Source organism: Rhipicephalus microplus, chromosome X (genome assembly GCF_043290135.1).
Source record: "Rhipicephalus microplus isolate Deutch F79 chromosome X, USDA_Rmic, whole genome shotgun sequence".
Taxonomy (NCBI): Eukaryota; Metazoa; Arthropoda; class Arachnida; order Ixodida; family Ixodidae; genus Rhipicephalus; species Rhipicephalus microplus.
The window spans coordinates 119,110,957-119,132,775 of record NC_134710.1 but is presented as its reverse complement, the minus strand read 5'-3'; the positions used below and the strand labels follow the sequence as shown (position 1 = coordinate 119,132,775).

The following is a 21,819-nucleotide window of genomic DNA, read 5'->3' as shown; positions in this document are numbered from 1 at the left end:
CACAGGATTTAGTGTCTTGTACCAAAACCCTGAGCATATTTTCCTGCATGAAAGCACAAAAACCTGTAAAGACATGATGTCAAAAGAATGTGAGCTTGGGTGTGTTGGTATTCCATCTTAACACCTGATGCACAGAAAGGACAAAAACACAGAGGTACGGCTACATACCTCTGCATAGTAGCTCTATGTTCATGTCGTACCTCTGTGTTCCTGTCCTTTGTGTGCGCTATAGGTGTTGAGTTGTCAAAAGAGCTTTTTCTCAAGCTTTCTTAGCAGCCCAGTTTACATATAATTGAATTTGTCGTACATTACATGTCTTTAGGGAAAGTGAAGGTGGTGCTGATATGGGATGGTTAACGAGGCCGAGGGCCAGGTATGGCCACTGCAGTAGTTATGAGATTTCATTGTTAATGTCAAATAAATATGGCTGATGTGACATGTATGTAGGCCTAAAGTTTAATAGCTGGGAAGAGCTTAAACTGTGTGAAGTATTATTATTATGACATGGCTGTATAGCTGAGTAGACTACGATTAGGAAAAATTTGCAATGAGGTGATATAGTACAGATGTTATCTCCACAACCGTAGTCTTTCACGGAAAGTCATACTACAAGTGTTTTGGAATAATAATATAAAATGTTTGAAGATTACTTATAAAACCTAAATTTTACTTGAACTCAAGTAGCATGTTGGGACAAAGAAATAATGCTGTGAGAAGTGAGAGGTAGTATTTGTATGCCAAGTGAGTATTTTTCTTTCAGTTTTTATTAGAAGGTGAACAGAGCTTTGACACGTTGTTTGTGCTATATTATAAGGGACAATTAAAATAAAAAGTAACCTTAGCAGACTGATAACATTTTTGTGCTAAATATTATACATTCTCAGATTTCTCACATGTGTTCAGTTTTATGGATAATGAGAAAAAAAAATTATATAGCACGTGATTGACAGTGAAAAAAAAAAATCCACTTTGTTACTGCAGTCTGGAAATTGGCACTTTTTACAGTATGAAAATTGGGTTGAATTTGAAAAGCAATGTAATGGTGACTTGAGTGACACATCTTATTTTGTAGGAAGGATGCGACCACCAGTTCATCCAAATTCCCCAACTGCTCTTATGCAAGCAAAATTACCAGCTCTATTTCGGCAGCTTGAAGAGGCAATCAGCAAAGGAGAGCATGATAGAGCTGCGATTTTGGCGAGAGAGCTGGCCATGTACAAGGTGTCCTGTTCTCTACGACGAGTCCGGAAAGTAGCACCAGACCCTAAGCAGTTTATGTGAGTGCAAGGACGGATGCATGTTTTCTTTTCACAATGTCTGCTTTTTCAAAGTTTCTTTAGAAGGTGTACAATCTTATATTCAAGAAACAGCATAATAACACGAAATTTTAAATTTTCTATTAGCTATGCATGAAATACAGGTCCCTGGTCCTTTGGTCTCGCATGAAGAAGCATAGTAAAAAAAAATGTATAACAACATTCGTGCAATGTTGTATTGTGTATGAGCTAGTAAATGATCTGAAAAGTTTTATCTTGTGCCATATTCCTTTGCACTCACAGAGTAAAAATGTATGTGGAAGATAGGAAGTCTCATGTTGGACCATTTTCATTGCCAGTCCATCCAGAAATGACCGTCAGCAATCTTAAAAAAAAGGTTAGTGTACTTTTTATACTATATTTATATTTTTCACAATATACAAATGTATGTGTAGATTGCTTTTTTTTTTTACCAATAAAGAGTTTTCATAAAAATGCCATGACAGTCAGGCACCTGTCATTTTCAAAAATGAACTATATATTCATAAAATCCTAGAGAATAAAGAAAAAACTATATTTGCTCACATATTGGCTCAGGTAATGGGTAAAATGAAAGCATTAAAGTTCTTCCTACGAAAAGCCCATTAATGCTTTGAAATTTCTAAAAAGTGGGCACTGTTGGTTTTACTAAAGGGATGAAATATGACCAACCTCACCAGCGAAGCTGAAACCAAAATGTAGAACAGTGCAACTGCTGGATTCTTCTGAATGTCCAAAATGGGTGCACATTATTAGAGGCACTACATAGTCAATATAACGTCTATGTGCGTGCGAACTCATCACGGAGGCCCTATGCTTTGAATGCGCATTACTCTATAGTCCGACGAGAAGTCTGATTGACACGTCCAATCTCCATCAACGTGTCCTGGTTGCAGAAAGCGTGAGATGCGATGTACTGCATTTAGCGCTAGCGGCCTCACCCATAGTTTACGCAGAATTCGTGACGTTACCCAGAGACGAGGAGATGCCGGACACGCTCTAATGGGCATGTGTCAAGGCGATTTGCATAGCATATGCACAGGAGTATAGAGTATGTGGTTTTCATCTAACATAATGTGATGAGCCAGACATTGCAAACTTTTGCCTCTGCTGGCTGTCAGACTATAAAGCGCCCCTTATAATGACCATTTATTGACATCATTTCATGGAATGTCAGGGCTTTGTTTACGATTATAGTGCACAAGGTTCACATATGTTAATTGATGCGAAATCAACACCACTGTAATTGTTGCCGTAAAAGTGGCATCGTTCTACTTTTTTGCTAGTTGTGTTCATCTGAGTTTCGGTTTTGGTTTTGTCGGTGCATCTGGTCGAATTTCATTGCTTCATGATAATTCTCTTTTCCAAAATCTCAAAGCAACAATTGGCTCCTTGCTGGAAGAGCTTCGATTCTCCCATTTAAGCTAACCACTTATCACCACTAATTACAATGTTAATTATTTTATTTTTATTATTGTCATAATTGATGTCTGTATTCGTCTTAGGATGTCTGTAGCAAGCTAATATTTCATTTCCCTTAGTTTTGAGGATTTTTGGACACATCTTCAAACACCCTGTGTTCTAGCACAAATTTTAGAAGCAGCATTGAGAAGTAGACAACACTGGTGTATCAAAATAATGTTTTCAAAGATGTTGAATTTTCATAGGGACCTGAATATTATTGACTAAGAGTAGTAAAAATAAACTTAAGTCAATTTCTGCCCATTCATAGCATTTGTGACCTTGTTGTGGCGTCATAAATTCTTCCTGGAAGAGCTCTACATAAGACATATTGGCTGTCTAGAAAGTTATTCTAAGGTTTAGCAAGATTATTTCATGCTTTTTTTTATGTTGTAGTACTGGGAGCAAAATATGGTGTCATTTTTGGAAGTAATATGGATGGTATCTGCTATTGCTTGACTGTAACATTCCAGCTTTCAGAAGTTCGATGTAGATATGTACTTTTTTTTGTTTTGCCATTGCTATAACTTGTGACATTTTATGATATCAGTGCTCGAATTAAGGGTTTTTTTTACATTTTATGATGTCGATGCTCGACTTAACATACATTTTTATCGGACATATTGATTCATGGATTTACCATGTACCATAATACAGTGACTTATTCTGGATATTTGTGTTATGTATCTGCTATTTTCTACCAGGTTGAGGCTGAGTACAATATTCCTGCAAGAGTCCAGCGATGGATCCTGGGCAAGAACCTGGCCACTGATGATGGGGCTACACTGGAACACTTTGGTGTGAGCCACAGTGCATGCCCTGTCTTCTTGTACCTGGTGAGCCCAGCAGAGGAGCTAAGGGCTGAAGAAGTCATTCGAAATAGGTGCTGGAAGCCCCCAGATAGTGTTGTTAGCACTGAAGAAGGTGAAGATTTGGCAAATGCAATTGCCAGACAAGAACCTTCTGATGCATCTAGTACTTTGGATGTCCTCCTTAATGACTATGCAGCAGGTGAGACAACCCTTTCTGTTGCGGAAAGCATGTTACTCCTGCACTCAGCATGATGGATTCATCGGGTTGCCAGTTTGAGCCTGGATGTAGATTTAAGCAATCAGGATGGCAAGTAAATTTTCTTAGAAAGGCCTTTGAATTAGTTCTGCTTGAGTTTTTATGTACCTTTTAGATGGATTTATGAGTTTGTTAAAAGAAGAGATAATATTGCAATTGTACGTAGACATAATCACTTATTGTGAAGAGCTCATAATTTCAAACACCGGTGGAGAATAACAGATTCTGTCAATAAAAAAAGACATGGTGCATTAATTCATTTTTTTTGTTCACTAGAAACAGTATTCAAATGTCTGGCGCTTTGTGTTCTATAATTATACTGCCAAGACATGTCAGTTCACATGTTCTGACATGTTTTTGCTACAGCCAGAACATTTGCCAGTTCAATGCAATGACTACAATAGTTAAGGCTGTACTAGTTCCAGTGAATGTTGCCCCACTTGCATGTGTTCAGCCAGAGAGCCCTAATACTCCTAGCAGCTTTTTGATTGCTATTTTTGTGATGACGTTTATTGAACCGGAGAAGTCGCAACGATGTCGCAACGAAAAATGGCCGTACGACAAGTCTGGCAAAAGGCGGCCCAGGTTCTCGTGCAATCAGAGCACGGGGTTTTTCCTTCTCTTTGGAAGGCGCATACACGTTAGTGCGTATGCTCCACTACAATACCCCCCGGGTTGAAGAGTAGCCATCCTGGCGATTCAGGGAGTAGGCACAATGAGGGGGTCGTAGTAGGGCTTGAGACGGTCGACGTGTACGGTCTCGCGTCCTCGACGGCGCAAATCTGGCGATTGTGTTAGGGGCTCGACGATGTAATTCACTGGTGAGGTTGCGTCAATGACACGGTATGGACCATGGTACCGGGCCAGAAGTTTAGAAGACAGGCCAGGAACGTGCGGGGGCACCCAAAGCCACACGAGGGAGCCAGTACGAAACGTAGGCGCTATGTGATGAGCGTCATCATGCCGGGTTTTTTGTAGACCTTGAGCTTCACTTGTCATAGACCGAGCCAACTGACGGCAGTCTTCAGCGTATCTGGTGACTTCCGAAAGCGGGGAGCACTCCGATACATCAGGGCGGTACGGCAGTATGGTGTCGAGTGGGTGGGATGGTTCGCGGCCGTACAACAGAAAGAACGGGGAAAAACCGGTAGTCGCTTGCGTCGCGGTGTTGTAAGCGAAGGTAACAAAAGGCAAGACAGCGTCCCAGTTAGTGTGGTCGGAGGAGGTGTACATCCTCAGCATGTCGCCAAGTGTGCGGTTGAACCGTTCAGTGAGACCATTCGTCTGTGGATGGTATGCGGTAGATTTCCGGTGGATGATGTGGCATTCAGCGAGAATAGCTTGGATGACCTCCGACAGGAACACTCGACCCCTATCACTGAGTAATTCCCGTGGAGCCCCATGGCGGAGAATGAAGCTGCGGAGAATGAAGAGTGCAACTTCGTGGGCGGTCGCTGCTGGTAGAGCTGCAGTCTCAGCGTAGCGTGTCAGATGATCGACGCCGACAATAATCCACCGGTTTCCAGAGCGACTATATGGGAGGGGGCCATAGAGATCGATACCCACGCGGTCGAATGCGCGAGCCGGGCATGGGAGCGGCTGTAACATGCCAGTAAGGTGCCGCGGAGGTGTCTTGTTCTGTTGGCAAGTGGTGCAAGACTGAACGTATTTCTGCACAAAGCGATACATTCCTCGCCAGTAATATCGTTGGCGCAGCCTTTCGTAGGTTTTCAGGACACCTGCGTGAGCACTTTGAGGGTCTGCATGGAAATTCATGCAGATGTCAGAGCGCATATGAGTTGGGACAGCAAGGAGCCACTTCCGACCACCAGGCATGTAGTTGCGGCGCTACAGAATGCTGTCTCGCACGGAAAAGTGGGCTGCTTGTCGGCGTAGCGCTCTCGTGGAAGGGACAGCAGACGGATCGGTAAGGTAGTCGAGTAACAATGCAAGGTATGGATCTTTACGTTGCTCCGAAAGCATGTCAGTGGTGTCTATTGGTGACAAGGTGGTAAAAAGTGGTGACAGAGAAGCCACATCTGGGGTCAAAGGCGATCGCGAAAGTGCATCGGCATCTGCATGCTTGCGACCGGAACGATATACTACACGGATGTCGTATTCTTGCAATCGAAGTGCCCAACGTCCCAGGCGTCCGGACGGGTCTTTCAATGTGGACAGCCAACATAGAGCGTGGTGGTCTGTGACCACGTCGAAAGGGCGGCCGTAAAGGTACGGGCGAAACTTCGTCAAGGCCCAGATTATGGCCAAACACTCCTTCTCTGTCACGGAGTAATTCAATTCAGCCTTCTTGAGAGCGCGACTTGCATAGGCGACTACGTATTCGTCTTGGGTGCCTTTTCGTTGTGCCAAAACTGCACCAAGACCGATGCCACTTGCATCGGTGTGAATTTCTGTGGCAGCAGCGGGGTCGTAGTGACGAAGAATGGGTGGTGAGGTCAGCAGGCGGCGAAATGCGTCGTCACATGCAGGTGACCATGCAGATATACCTTTGCTGTTGGAGAGCAGACTTGTTAGAGGTGCGATGATGGACGCGAAGTTGGGCACAAAGCGACGAAAGTACGAGCAGAGACCGACGAAACTTCTTAGAGCTTTCAGTGATGTGGGCAACGGGAAGTCAGCGACAGCCCGAAGCTTATCGGGATCCGGAAGAACACCGTCTCTTGTGATGACATGTCCCAAGATGGTTAGTTTTTGTGCTGCGAAGTGGCACTTTTTGGAGTTAAGTTGAAGGCCCGCAGAAGTTAGACACGTCAGAATCTCGTGGAGGCGAACAAGATGTGTCGGGAAATCAGACGAAAAAACTACGATGTCGTCCAGGTAACACAAGCAAGTTTTCCACTTATGGGCACGCAAGATGGTATCGATCATGCGCTCAAATGTGGCAGGTGCGTTGCAGAGCCCAAATGGCATCACTTTGAACTCATATAGACCATCTGGCGTTACAAAGGCTGTTTTAGGGCGATCACATTCAGCCATTGGCACCTGCCAATACCCAGAACGCAGATCCAAGGATGTAAAGTACTCGGCGCCTTGTAAACAGTCAAGAGCATCGTCTATTCGTGGTAGCGGGTAGACATCTTTCTTCGTAATCTTGTTTAAGCGGCGATAGTCCACGCAAAATCGAACGGTGCCATCTTTTTTCTTGACCAGAACGACAGGTGATGACCAAGCGCTTTGAGAAGGCTGTATCACTCCACGTTTAAGCATGTCGTCTACTTGCTCCGTAATGACGCGGCGCTCTTCGGCGGAAACGCGGTAAGGACGCTGTCGCAGAGGCAAATGTGAGCCGGTGTCAATAGTATGAGTGATAGTCGTGGTGCGGCCCAAAGCAGGTTCTTGAAAGTCGAAAGAAGAGCGAAACTTGTTAAGGAGAGCAACAAGTTGACGGTGATGCGAGAGGGGAAGGTCTGCGTCAATAGCATTGTCGAGGGCTGACAAACTTGATGGCTCAGACGCATGAGTTATTGCGGCAATGTGACATGGCGTTTCGTCGGGAAGAATAATATCATCGATATGGTCGACAGGTTGCACATATCCCAACGTTTCACCACGAAGTAAGCTGATGGGGCAGTTGCAGTGGTTGGTAACCAGCATTACGGTTAAACCAGATGCAATTGTAAGAACGGCAAATGGGAGAACGATGCCCTTGCGTTCAGTAAAAAGAGGAGATGGCGTAAACACCACCGTGGCGTCAGGTTGCGCCACACATGAAAGGCTTACAGGCACCGAAGCTTCCGGGGGCAAGGTGATGTCGTCGTCAGCGATGAGTTTGCAGAGCCGAGGATACCAATCGGGTGGTGGAAATTCATATGTTGGCACAAGGGACACTTCGGCACGGGAACAATCGATGATAGCTTCATGACCTGATAAGAAATCCCAACCGAGGATAAGGTCATGAGAGCAAGATGGCAGAACAAAAAACTGTACGACGTACAAAACATCTTGGATGACGACGTGCGCCGTACACAGAGCCGAGGGATGAATGCGTTGCGCGCTAGCCGTGGACAGCACCATGCCACAGAGAGATGTGGTCACTTTCTTCAGTTTCCGACAAAATTTGGCGTCCATCACAGAAACGGCGGCCCCGGTATCAATTAACGCTAATGTGGCGACTCCCTCAACATCGACATCAACAACATTTTGCGGCGAAAACGGAGGCCTTGGGAATTGCGAACAAGTTGCAGTTCTTGCCTCCGGAACTGCACTGATTAGTTTCCCTCCTCAGGAGGTGGTCGACGACGCATAGGCGATGGCGACCGGCGACGAGGGGATGGGAAACGAGCAGTCGATGGGCGGCGATCCGAGTCTGAGTGCCTCTGTTCATATGCAGATGCGGTGGCCTGCTGCGGCGCGTAGGTAGGAGTTCCGAAGTATGCGTTTGCAGGTGTGGGGCGACGTTGGCAGAAGCGTGCAATGTGGCCAGCGATGCCACAGGCGAAGCAGATAGGACGATTGTCCTGAGTGCGCCACTCATTAGATCGATGGAAAAAGCGAGGTGAGGGCCTGTAAACTGGAGGCGAGGCCGGAGGAGGTGGAGCTGATAAGGCGACTGGATGCGGTGGGGGCCGCGCGACCACAGCTGCGTAGCTGAGAGGTGAAGGTGGTGCAGGTGGTGCGTAGCCGACAGCTGAGAGATTAGGCGCTACTGAAGTGCACGGGTAAGGAACCTGCACTGTAGGGAGGACATCACAAATTTCCGTGCGTATGGCCTGCTGCAGTGTCGTAGGCAGGCTTGCGGTGGGCGCGTCGCTATGGGGCAGCAGGGAGATCTTTCGGGCGACTTCCTCCCTGATGAAGCCTTTGATCTGGTTGGACAGACTTTCTTTGCAAACGTTGGCATTTGTGAGTGTGACGGCCGAGATCGAATCCGGCGGTAGGACACTCTGTCGGGCGATGGAACGCTGACGGTGCAATTCATCAAAGCTCTGGCAGAGGCTTACGAGGATTGCCACCGTGTTCGGGCTTTTCGCTAGCAACATCTGGAATGCGCCATCCTCGATGCCCTTGAGAATCTGCCGAATTTTTTCTTCTTCGGGCATAGATGGATTCACACGCTTGCAGAGGTCGAGCACGTCCTCTATGTAACTAGTAAACGTCTCGCCAGGCTGCTGGGCTCGGTGGCGCAGGCGCTGGTCAGCGCGGAGCTTGCGGACCTCTGGTCGGCCGAACGCTTCAGTGACGAGTGTCTTAAAGGAAGACCAGTTGGCGATGGCGGTTTCGCGGTTCGTAAACCAAAGTTTAGCTACGTCTGCCAAGTAAAATATAACGTAGGCGAGCTTAGAGTCGTTGTCCCACTTGTTACTGGCGCTTACGCGTTCGTACAAGGAGAGCCAGTCCTCGACGTCTTGCTCGCCACTGCCGCTGAAGATTGGTGGGTCCCGTTGGCGAGTAGCGCCGGGGCAGGTAGACGGGACAGCCGGTGGTGCTGGCTGGGCTGGGATGGGCTGGTTGGCGACTGCGTCAGTCATGTTTTGCAGTGGTCTCTCGGGCAACTTGCGAGAGCGGAGCTCCAGGTCTGCTTGGGGATCTCAGCACCTCCACCAAATGTGATGACGTTTATTGAACCGGAGAAGTCGCAACGATGTCGCAACGAAAAATGGCCGTACGACAAGTCTGGCAAAAGGCGGCCCAGGTTCTCGTGCAATCAGAGCACGGGGTTTTTCCTTCTCTTCGGAAGGCGCATACACGTTAGTGCGTATGCTCCACTACATTTTGTACATGCTATAAACATTAGTACCCTGATTTTATGTCTCAAGTGCTGAAGCTGCAGCTGAGGCTGGTCACATTGTGACTCGTAATAGTACAGAAACCCAGCACGCTTACTGATTGTAATCACAGAAGAAAGAAATATGAGATACCAGATATAACCACACAATGCATTCATGCTAGCAGAATTAACACACAAGCTGGCAAAATGATCCCTTTGTTTGCGTGGTAGCTTCTCTGATAACAGGGTACAGGAACACATAGTACTCATAGCACTCTATTTCATTCATTCAGTCATGTTTTATAATTGTACATTTATCTACTTCTTTACTCTCTGTGTATATCTTTAATATGTTTACTTGCCTTTTAAATTGTAATACTTTATAGTCATAACTATTTTAACTCTGTACTTCTGTCAAATTTTATGTTCTCTAATTATCTGATGCTCACATGTCTCAAGTGTCTCCTTTCCCACTACTGTATAATGTCTTTGGGCACCTAATAAAAGACGATAAAGAAAATGAAGCACAACCCTTTTCAACACTTGGCTTTAAATCTAAAAACCTAATGGACCTGTCAATCAGTCATTTATATGCTAGTGTTAATTTTATACTCTAAAAAGAGTAATTAGCATTTGTATAAATGTGCCCTCCATGATTGTTTCATGCATCATGTTAGCACTGTGCTTTTTACATGTACTAAGGCATTTTTGTTTTAATTGTGCTAGATTATGTGTTTTCTGCATTAAGTTGTTGAAGTGTAAAAACTCTGGCATATAAGAACTTCAAAATGAGCTGTTACTATTGCAAGGGCTGTTCGAAAACCTTCTGTTAGCTGCCTTGCTTGATGATTGATGTTGATTTGTTTTCCTTAACGTAATATTTTGTTTTTCTATAGGTTGGACCTGTCAGCTATGTGGTATAAATAATACGGAACCAGGTACATGTGCAATGTGTGGTGTTGCGATGGTTATGGATGCGAGTCGCCAAAGCGTGGGTGCTGACCAGAATGTTAAAACTACTCTTGCTTACAATGCTGAACCCGGTGAAGTACATGACCAACTTGAAGCCAGCAATAGTCCTGCTCAAGCTCACCTGCCTCTCAATGAGGTAATTTTGATTCACATTTAAGTTACACGTTCAACACACCCTAGTCTGTTCGACTGATCACTCGGATGGGCATTTTGACTGTGTTATTGCAATAACAATTATGTTATATGGATGCTCTCGGTGGGTTTTTGCTGTCATCGTTGCCCTCATCTTCACTATGAAGTCCTACTCGATAGCATTGCTCTGCACATTGTAGTATGTTCTTCATACAAGTGAAATTGTGTGAGCTCTTTGGAAGAATGTGGCTGAAGCAGAGATGGAAGGAGTCAGCCTTTTTCTACACATGAAGAACGCATGCGATAACATTGCTCTGCTTGCTAAACCTGCCATCAGTGACTTCTCAAAGAAAAAGCAAATGCCTCCCTCAACTTTCATTACGAGAAGGAGCATGAAGGGGTGTCAGAGGAAGGAAGGAGCACTGCATCACGCAGTCAGCTACCGTAAACTTGAGGAGGAAGGTGCCAGTGCAGGTGTGTGCACTATCTCAATAAGCATCAGTTGATGACATGTATACCTGTATGTGCCCTGTACTCTCCCTGATTGCTTCACATTGAGATGACAGACAGCACAGTAACCAGCTCGTTCCCTGGAGCAGCTGTATTTATGGCGACATTTTTTAGAGTTACAGCTTACAGCTGTTAGCCTTACTTCGTATAATATTTGAATTTGTAGCTATCACATTCATTGCTTTGTCCTTGTGGGAAAAACAGATATTTTTATGAAATAAATTTTTTTATGACCTACCAAATTTCATGTTCACATCAGAAGCAGCCTTATTTTCTCGTGCACACCTTTATTGAAATTCGAAAAAATACTGGCTGAGACAAAACAGAAAATGCATTTCATGCTGGTGCGCTGTTTCCCTATTTTGATAGGAATTAAAAAAATACGACAAAATCTTATACACTTTCGCATTTCTTGCACCCATTGTGTTCAGCTTCGTTAGGGGGCCGTACAATATTTTTTGTCTGCATTCTGCAGCCCCAGAGTGTCTGTAATGTTCAATATTGAGATGAACGTAAAAAGATTAGTCAAAATTGGCGCATGGTAACAGAAGTTTTTCATTTTCAAACTTTACAGCTACAGCAGATAAATGTTCCCTTTCACATTTCACTGTGCCACCATGAGTGTCGGCAGGGGGGTGCAAAAGGGGCAATGGCCCCCCTTAATCCTCACCAGCACTTGCCTTCATCCAAGCTACACCAGTGCTTTCCCTCCCCCCCAGCCACGATGCAACATTTGTTCACACCTCCTAAGACAAACATTCATTTCTGTAACTGAAATCAGTGGCACTTTCAAATCACGGTGTGATTTTTATAAAAACATACCCACAAGTGTTGCCTCATGATGGACATTTTGCAGCACACCTAGTATTGTTTTGCAATTGTTTTCAAAATTTCATATTTTCTTTTGTTACTGTAAAAGTATAAAGAGTACTTTTATAATATTTTGTGCAAAATAATGTGACCTAGCCGGGACCATATGAATAGTAAATTCGACTTGTCATGTCAAACCAATCAAAATGCCCAGCCAACGTCGTCATTTATGCTTGATAAAACGTTCCTTCTGATTGCAAAAATAGTCATGTGTTGTTCTAGTCAGAAACTGAAGTGATTTATGCATTGAAATAACATTATTAAAAGAACTTTGTTTTTGGTTTTACCACTTGTGCAACGATATCAGTGCATTCCACAGTTTCAAAAGAAGGAATGAAAATGACATGCATAATTTATGGTTCAGGGCTCCTTTAATAATAATAAAAAACTATGCACAATTGTCTGCATGAGCAAGCACACAACATGAGCGAATAAGGGTAAACTTGTTTTTTTTTAACAACAGGCTAAAATATAAGCTTTTGTGTAGAATGTCTTATTTATGTTATTATTGTGATTTTGGGGAATTTTTTTTTGCGTGCTTTGTTGCATGCTAAACGCACAGAAAGTACATTTTGTCTGTCTTATGTGGCAGCATTGTCGTAGGTGCTGTAAATTACAAAAATTGTGAATATATAATAAATATTGAATATAGTATAAAAAAAAATCAGTTGCACCCCCCCCCTAAAAAAAAAAAAACACTTGATTGGTACAAATGCATGACACATTTTGTCTCCATGTGCATAGTATAGAAATTAAATATGAGCACCTCGCTAGTGCAGCTGGCTGCATTGCTTGTAGAGCCGCACTTTACTGGCTGTACAATGATAATCATACTTATGGAGGGTTCTGTGCATGGGACTAATTCTCCATTTGTGCTTTCAGTGCTACAACAGTGAATGCTAGACTGTGAACCTCATTTTTTAAAATGGCTTTGCAAATTAAACTATTCAATTCAAGGTGATGGCACTCTTGATATTGTGTTCAATTGAGCTTGAAAACCTTTAATTGCACATCCCAAAGATGTTTGTAATTTTGGGGGCAGTATTTGAAGCACTTGAAAACATCGTAAAGTTTACTTTTTGCATGCTAAATAATAATTACAATCTTGTCAAATTCCAGCACATTATTTTGCAGATTATCTACTTGTTGTCAGTTATGTGCAAAAATATGTTGAATCGGTTATGAGCATGAAAGAGATATAAAGATCCATATACTATATGAAGGCTGTGGTGTCTGGTGCCTGAAAGAATCTAGTTTAAGAATTACTTCCATTTGTGCTGCAAACTAATAAGCAACCTTTAGTGCTACAGAGAAAAACATGTTTTTCTTTTTGTAATGGGAAACAACAACTTGTCCAGCTCTGCAGTGGCTCATTGTATATCACCTTCTCCTGCTAAACATGATACTGGGATGCTAACTTCCCATCATTGTGTCATCTTCCAGTGGAAATTAGTGCAAAGATTGCCAAGCACACATTGTTTGGTAAACGTTACGGAAACTCTTGAATTTGCATTGAGTATGATCTAATGGGAAACAACAACTTGTCCAGCTCTGCAGTGTATCTAGTGAAGATGACTCGCTGCTGTGTGTAGCTTGTAGACAGGCTCCAGCATGGGGTTTACCTTGTTTGACCACTTTTAATTCATCTCCATTTTTCTGTGTCTTGTACATTAATATGACCATCATAGGAATGTAAATATGTTTACAAAATGTGAAGAGGGTTGTATGTTACAATGTCATTCAGTGATAACTATGTAGCAGTGCACTTCTATTCATTGCAGTTTTGTTTTTGGTTAAAGGAAGATGGAAGCCCTGTCGAGGAACCAGAACAAGCTCCTTCACCTCAAACTTCATTGCCTCAAGACTACATGCGGCTTGTCGAACTTGATGAACAAGACTTGGTACCAAGCATGGAAGCATTTGAGTGCTCAGTTTGCTTTCTAGGCATAGAGCCTGGTCAAGGGGTCCTGTTGAGAGATTGCTTACACATGTTTTGCAGGTATGGTTCTTCTCAGAAGTCTTGGTAAACATTCTGAAGGAAAACTATAAACAATTAAACTGGCACCGCGAGAAACAGGTGATATGCTGCCACTACTGTATTGTAATGAAGCATGTCTTCTTTTCTGCAGACATGCATTTCAGCTGACCACAAGACAATTTTCCTTTTTTTCCTCTTTGTTTTGCGCTGGAAGCAGTAAGGTCCAGTGTTACCTCATGCTTGCAGCAAAATTGGGACCTGTTATTGCTGGAAACCATAAACCTTAGAGCCGCAAACTAGTTGCCATAGCAAACGATGTCCACCTGTGATTACTTTCGAGAATTCCAAAGTTCCTTGCATCTTACTTTTAGTGTTTCGTTAATTTTAAAGCACGCTTTATTCAAAGATTTCTCGCAGTACCAGTGACTTTGACTTAATGAAGTTCCACTGTATCTTCTACTTCTTATATCAGCCCACAATCATAAATCATGTGATAATGTACATTAATATCATATTTTTTAAGATATAATTGTCTTTTCTTTTTTCAGAGAGTGCCTGTCAAGCTCTGTTCGCTATGCTGAAGAGGCTATGGTAAAGTGCCCTTTCAGAAACAACGAATATTCATGCAGCAGTCATCTACAAGAAAGGGAGATCAGGGCGGTGAGTACGTTCATGGATTTACTATGCTTTTTTTAGTTGTAGCTTCATTGAAGGTGGCAATCATTCTCATAGTTGCACCGTCATCACTTCAATAAAATTGTTTGTCTTGATACCACTCCCAGTGTCATGCAGTAAGCTGCCTAGCATTGCTTTTATTATCTTGGACAAACCTGGTGTACTGTATTCATTAATAGGAGCATATTAGGGAACTTTGATGGCATTACCCAGTGTTTTTGTTCAAACTATTCAGAGGTCTTAGCACTAAGGAAATCAGTTCTAGCCGTGAGGAAGACAAACCCATAGAATAACCCTGATGGCATTACCCAGTGTTTTCAATTAAACAATTCCAAGGTCTTAGCACTAAGGAAAGCAGTTCTAGCCATGAGGAAGACAAACCCATAGAATTTTCTAAGTATACGCTAGAAGTAACTCTGGTGCTATTGTCTATTGGAGCTGCAATGCATGGCACTTCAGCAAGCATGGCAATCATAAGTCTAATCTTCGTACATCTGGCTCAGTTGAGGATCGCGTGGCTTGAAGCTGTTTTGTCACGAAACAAAAATCATCAAATGTTCAGCAGTTGCACTTCACCACCTTAATGTGTTAAGCTTGCCATTTAAAATTGGGCCATGAAATTCAAAATGGTTTGTTCTTTCTTTTGAAACAATACTGAAACACAGCACTAAACAAAGCCAGAAGTGCAGTTTGATGCCCGCAGGTACAAACACTAGGCAAATTCGTCTACTACATATCATTCCCGTGGTCACTGAATGATCACAGTGCCAGAGTCCCCTCTGGTTAGTTTTAGGAAACTCTATGAACAAACCCACTTGTCGAAATGCCGGCTCAAGTACACAACCTCTGTTTGCAGATTTCTTTCATCGCAAGCTTTCGTCTTGCCCTTCCTGCCATTTTTTTGACTTCCAAATTCTTATGGTACTTTGTTTAAAGTTCTGCAATCATTGACAATATGTTTGATAGATTCCAAAGTTTTACATATTAATTCCAGTTTCTTATATAATATTGTGTGAGAAGCAAATTCGACATTTGCAGACAGAGAATAGCTTAAAAGGTCTAATTTGTGGTTACCAACAGTAAATTCTCTGATATTGAAGCATTCGTCAGTAGTACAGCTTTCAGTGCTTAATGAAATTTTTATAGCCACATAACAGGTGGCAATGTGTCTCCAGTACAATTTTGGCACGAAAAAACTTGATGTATTGATACTCTGAATAAACATGTGTCCTTATTAGTTGCTGATGTGAAAACATTACTTGGTTAGGTTGTTCAAAATGTGTGCTTGTGGGGTGTCCGCAAAATCTGTGTGCAGAAAGAATGTGAACTCTTTGCACATGCTAATGTGTACCTTTCCAAGGGGAAATCTTGGATGCGGCCATAATCCCCTCTGGACACTTGTAAACGTGCACGACCTCCCAGAAATGCACTGTCCAAGCATAAAGTTCTTTCTTAATTTGTACTCAGGTGCAACAGTTCAGGAAAAAGGTGCTCCCACTCTCTGATATCTGCAGCAACTTACAGCCATGAGTTAGGAGAGGGGGATCCCTACAGGAGAAGTGGGAGCCAATACTTGAAGGAAGTATGCCGTTGTCCGCCGTATCAATTGACGTTAAACCTCCGACTGCTTTGACACCCTGGCTTCTCAAAAGTATCAAAATTTAAAGCAGTCATATCAAAGTGTACTTTTTAACTGGTGGTACTAAATTTCTCATGCAAAAGTTTACTCTCAGTTGACGCAGACTCCCAGAATACAAACATAATCACATGATCTAAAAATTGTATGCCTGTTACTCTATGGCAATCATCATTGTGACTGAGGGGTTGTGTAAACTTACTTTTAGCTTGTAACCAAGTGCCTGTTAGACAGATGGGCATTAATGTCCGTGCTGATTCTATCTAAAAAATTACAGGGCAACTACTTGTTAAGTTACTATCACCGGTAAGGTTGTGTGCATTAGCCGAACCATGTGCAGAAATCATGAGGCATGGTAATTTTAATAGCCGAAGCAATTACAGTGTATATCATTAAGCCAACGCCTCTCTAGAAAGATGCCTGCGACATCGCACCCTTTCCTATGTGGACGGGAGGTTCCTCGAAGTACAGTGCTTTCTCCGCAAAGAGCGCTCGCAGCTGACACTACTACTTCCGTTTGATTCGGAAGTGACGCCATCAGAAAGACACGACCGTGTTGCCTCAGAGACAGCAGTAGACACTGCTTTAATCTCAAAGGCGGCAAAGTTTATAGCGGCCGCTGCAGCGAGCGCTCGAAGCCGACACTTTTTAGGCAGCAGAAGAGGAGAGAACAGGAGAAGGCCGGGATTGAGCTTTTCAGCTCAAGTCGCCGGCATCTTTCACAGGAGGCGTTGATTAAGCCATACTCATCATCCAAGGTTCGGTGATGTCATGAGGGAAAAAAAAAATGTTCCACTAATATTCAGGATTTTGTTGTACACATTACATTTAAGAAAGGATTTTGCTTAGGTTTCTTTCCATTAGATATTTTGTTTATATTGGCATGCTTTTGTTTGAAATTTTAATTAATAAACGTAAGTTATTTTGTGTCTATCTTGAATGATCCTTGTGTGTACTACCTTACAGCTTCATTGTTCATTTTGTGTTAGTGTTGCAGAATGCAGTGCAAAATGCTGAGAATATTGGCTTGTTGTGTGAGAAACAGAAAAAAGCTCTCAGTTGATGAATGGGCAACGTACATGTTTTTTTGAGCTAGTACAGGCGAAATTCAGTGCTAATTCTTTGTTTTGCAGCTGGTGAGCCCAGAGGTGTATGAGCACCACTTGTCACGTAGTGTGAAGACTGCCGAAAGCCAGGCACCTAATAGCTTTCATTGCAAGACTCCAGACTGTCCTGGTTGGTGTATGCTAGAGGACAACGTCAACACCTTCATGTGTCCTGTGTGTGGCCACCAAAACTGCCTCACCTGCCGGGCCATCCACGAGGGCAAGAATTGTCTCCAGTACCAGGACGAGCTAGATTTTAATGCCCCCAACGGCCAGGAGGCAAAGCAGACAAAGGAATATTTAGATGTGAGTGATGCCCACCATGCTTTAGACCGAAATCATACTTCCTTGATGTTATTTGTGAAACTCTGTGTGTACATGGCCTTCACAGCTTTTGTCGTTTGTGCTTCAGATTGTGAAAAAGAACAGAAAAGGTGCTTCGGCACTTGGAACCTGTCTTCAAGACTGAAAAAATAGATCTTTGACATTGTAGAAAAAATGATGTCAGAATGGATAGCGTCGTGTGGTAGCTGTTGTGATGTGTACAAATGATCGGTGATGGTTAACGAAAGTACAAACATGATTTTAAAATATATAAAATATTGAAATATGCACAGTGAGCTATGTATAAGCAACACATGAGCAAAGAAGAAAATTAAGTTAAACATTAGAAAACTTGAATGGTAGAAGTTGTATTCTGTTGGATAATAAATTCTACTCAGTGTAAATGTACATAGAAAAGCAAATCACAAAACCAAGTTAGATATGATAGCAAGTTTATCGAATGACCATAAGTTCTTCTTTATATGTAGTAGGCATAATTGCCTTAAAATGACAGTGCTAGGAGTAATGAATTCAAATTATCTATTAATAGAAACAGGAGCAAATACCCAAGTAAGCACGGATATCTGGTAGGCTTACGACAGGATGTACATTTCAGATATTCCGGACATCCATGAGATGTCTGCGAATGTGCACTATACGTCAAATGTACATAGGTAACAAATTTGTACAGTCGCTTGACATACCTCTAGGACAGCCAACATGGACATTGACAGTCCCTTCAAATTATATATATATATATATATATATATAGTGGGAGTAATAATTCAATGGGTCAGTTGGTCTTCGTGAAGGTATGGGATATGGCACAACGGGAGCGCTGTCAACAAGGATAAATATATTTTTTTCCCAACAGTTTCGGGAGGGGTCCTCCCAAAACTGTTGGGAAATAAATATGTTTATCCTTGTTGACAACGCTCACTTTATGCCATATCCCATATATATATATATATATATATATATATATATATATATATATACAATACAATACAATACAATATATATATATATATATATTGTAGTGAAGAAGGTGAGTGCTACTCAGATAGGCAGGGGATATCACTCAGTCTGTGAAGAAGACGACGTTTGGCTAGCTGGGTGCACAGGCTGGTTCCGCCATTAGCACTTGACTTGTCGTGATCGCCCTCCTGTTTTATAAAAGAGTGCGGCTCTAAAACAGCTCATTTTAATTGGTGGAGGTGCTCGGTAACACATAATCCTGGAATTGCGAAACCGTATGTTGCCTCCAGTTGCGATGTCCACGGACGAGGATCAGCGGGCGGCCGCCTCGGCGCCAGCTACTGCAGCTCCTGTCTGTCTCGGCTCCTTTCGGCAATGCGATTCACCTGCCTTCAGTGGAACCGATGACAAGGACGCGGAAGACTGGCTCAACAAATACAACCGGGTGAGCAAGCATAACAAGTAGGACGATGCGCAGAAGCTTACTGTCATCCAATTTTATTTGACCGATGTTGCCAGTCTGTGGTACCGTAATCACGAGAGAGACCTCCCCACCTGGTCGGCCTTCCGAACGGCGTTTGCGGACTTGTTTGGCCGTCCAGCACTTCGCAAACTACCGGCCGAACAGCGCTTGCGTACTAGGGCTCAGCAGAATGGTGAGAATGACACCAGTTATATTGAAGATGTGGTAGACCTTTGCCGGCATGGCAACTCAGCCATGACAGAAGCCCAGAAGATCGAGCATATCTTGAAAGGCTTTACTGATGACGCCTTTTAGAAGCTTGTTGCCAAGAGCCCGCAAATGGTAACAGAAGCGATCCAACTTTGTCAGAGCTATGACGAGCTCTGGAAACAGCATGACACCACTCGTCGTGCCAGCGCGCCATGTGCAACAATCTCCGCGTTAACGTCGACTGGCACTGCTATAGACCCCACCACTTTGCTACTCGAGATCAAACAATTTGTATGAGAGGAGGTTGCATGCCAGTTGTCCCTCGTGCCTTATACCTCCAAAGGTGCCTCATCTACTTTAGCGCCATCAATACAGTGAGTAGTTCAGGAGCAAGTGTCTGAGGTGCTACCAACAGCTCATGCACCACTTGTGGCTGCTCCACTGACCTATGCCGAAGCACTGAACAGAACCCAACGTCTGCCTGTCGCAAGCGCCCACGTTTCTTTGTCGCGAACGCCTACGTCCACGCGCTCTTTTGTCGTACGGACTGAGCCTATGTACCAGGCTGTCCGTCTTTTCTCCTGAGCACCACCGCCACACTTTCATAACCCTTGGCGCACTCAAGACAACCGCCCCATATGCTTCACCTGTGGAATTGTGGGTCACGTAGCGCGATTTTGTCGATGGCGTGAATTTTTTCTGCGTGACGATGTCCGGCCCAACAATTATGATTTCCCACCATGACCTTTGCCTGCTGTATTTGGCGAGCCTGCCACCATGGACACATTTTCACCTCGCCAAAACAACAGATGCCTGTCGCCTTCACCTCAGCGGCGTTCCCTTTCCCCTATGCTAAGTCGACCTCGCCCTGTCCGTGAGGAAAACTAGGAGCTGCAGTTCCGGGGGCAAGAACTGCGGATCTTTCGAACTCCACAAGACCTTGTTTTTCGCTGTCCAACGTCGTTGCTGTCTCCGTTAAAGGTATACCTGTTTTTGCATTGGTCGATACTGGCGCCGCAGTGTCTGTAATGACTGAAAAACTGCCAACGACTAAAAAAAGTCACAATGCTTCTTCACGACTTCGTTTTGAGCACTGCGAGCGAGCAACGAATTCGTCCTTTTGCTGCATGCACAGCACATGTTGCTATTGCTGACGATATTTATGTCGTCGAGTTTGTAGTGCTCCCGCAGTGTTCCCATGACATTATATTAGGCTGGGACTTTCTCTGCACTCATCATGCCATCATCGACTGTGCTCACGCCGAAGTGGAGTTCGCGCCGTTATGCGACACTGCTTCACTCAACTCTCCCCTTTCACCTGCAAAAGTTTTCGTTTCTGCCGACACTTCGATACCCCTGTTCTCTTCCACCCTAGTTCTGCTTTCCTATGAAGTCTCTAGTGGCTCAACTGTTTTTTTACGCCTTCTGAAACTGCTGTTTGCCGCAAGTGCTTCCTGATCCCTTTCGCCATTCTGAACATTCACGATGGATCAAGTGCAATTTATGTTCCAAATCCGTTTCCCTCGTCTTCCAAGTTACTGTGCAGAGAGTGCCTGGGCTTTGCTGATGACATTGATCCCTCGAGTGCGCGTGTAATTCCTGACCACTCCACTACGCTACCTATTGACGCTGTTGACTGCTGCGCGTCACCCTCTTCCCCATCATTCACTGACGCAATTTCGCGCTGCATCGACACCAACCTTATGGCCCAGCAGCACGCCGACATCATCACCCTTCTTGAGCGCTTCCGCGCCAGCTTCGATCACCAGCAACTGACTTTGGGATGTGCTTCCAAAGTATCTCACCAAATCGACACTGGCCTTCACGCTCCTTTACATCAGCGTCCGTATCGGTATCGGCATCTAAGCGTCGTATAATCGTGGAACAAGTTGATGACATGTTGAAGCGTGGCGTTATTGAGCCCTCTAACAGCCCATAGGCCTCTCCAGTTGTTCTAGTCAAGAAAAAGAATGGCTCAATAAGTTTCTGCGTCGACTACCGCCGGTTAAATAAGATCACGCGCAAAGATGTTTACCCGCTACCTCGCATAGACGATGCCCTTGACTGCTTACAAGGTGCGGAGTTCTTCTCGTCACTAGATCTGCGCTCAGGTTATTGGCAGGTTCCCATGGCTGAGGCTGATCGCCCCAAGATGGCTTTCGTACCCCCGATAGCTTATACGAATTCAAAGTCATGCCATCCAGGCTCTGCGATGTGCCTGCCACTTTCGTGCGCATGATCGACAACGTCCTCCGAGGCCTGAAATGGCAGACATGTCTGTGTTATTTAGACAATGTCGTGATATTTTCAAGCGACTTTTCAATGCATCTTCAGTGCCTCGAGACAGTGCGTACTTGCCTCCCCTCCACCGGTCAACAGCTCAACTTGAAGAAGTGCTGCTTCAGCACTCGAA

General features: G+C 43.9%; 2 protein-coding genes across 18 annotated transcripts in view; one reads left to right on the top strand and one right to left on the bottom strand.

Moving 5' to 3' along the window:
• LOC119176365 (uncharacterized) overlaps positions 1-21,819 on the bottom strand; it is a 218,696-nt gene that overhangs the window by 9,325 nt on the left and 187,552 nt on the right. The gene's annotated exons all lie outside the window — the stretch shown is intronic.
• The window catches only part of LOC119176363 (ranBP-type and C3HC4-type zinc finger-containing protein 1), a 105,512-nt gene that overhangs the window by 64,527 nt on the left and 19,166 nt on the right, over positions 1-21,819 (top strand). For 11 of the 13 annotated variants that reach the window (XR_012886943.1, XR_012886944.1, XM_075877482.1 and 8 more), the window contains 7 exons: positions 1,073-1,277; positions 1,560-1,653; positions 3,461-3,767; positions 10,449-10,660; positions 13,818-14,035; positions 14,563-14,674; positions 17,459-17,737. Coding sequence is in view for 11 of the 13 variants with exons in the window: in XM_075877482.1 (XP_075733597.1) it covers positions 1,073-1,277; positions 1,560-1,653; positions 3,461-3,767; positions 10,449-10,660; positions 13,818-14,035; positions 14,563-14,674; positions 17,459-17,737 (1,427 nt within the window). In the remaining 2 variants the exon portion in view is untranslated. Of the gene's footprint in view, positions 1-1,072; positions 1,278-1,559; positions 1,654-3,460; positions 3,768-10,448; positions 10,661-13,817; positions 14,036-14,562; positions 14,675-16,156; positions 17,438-17,458; positions 17,738-21,819 lie in introns of those variants that run through there. The other 2 variants (XM_075877485.1, XM_075877487.1) reach the window with 2 other exon arrangements.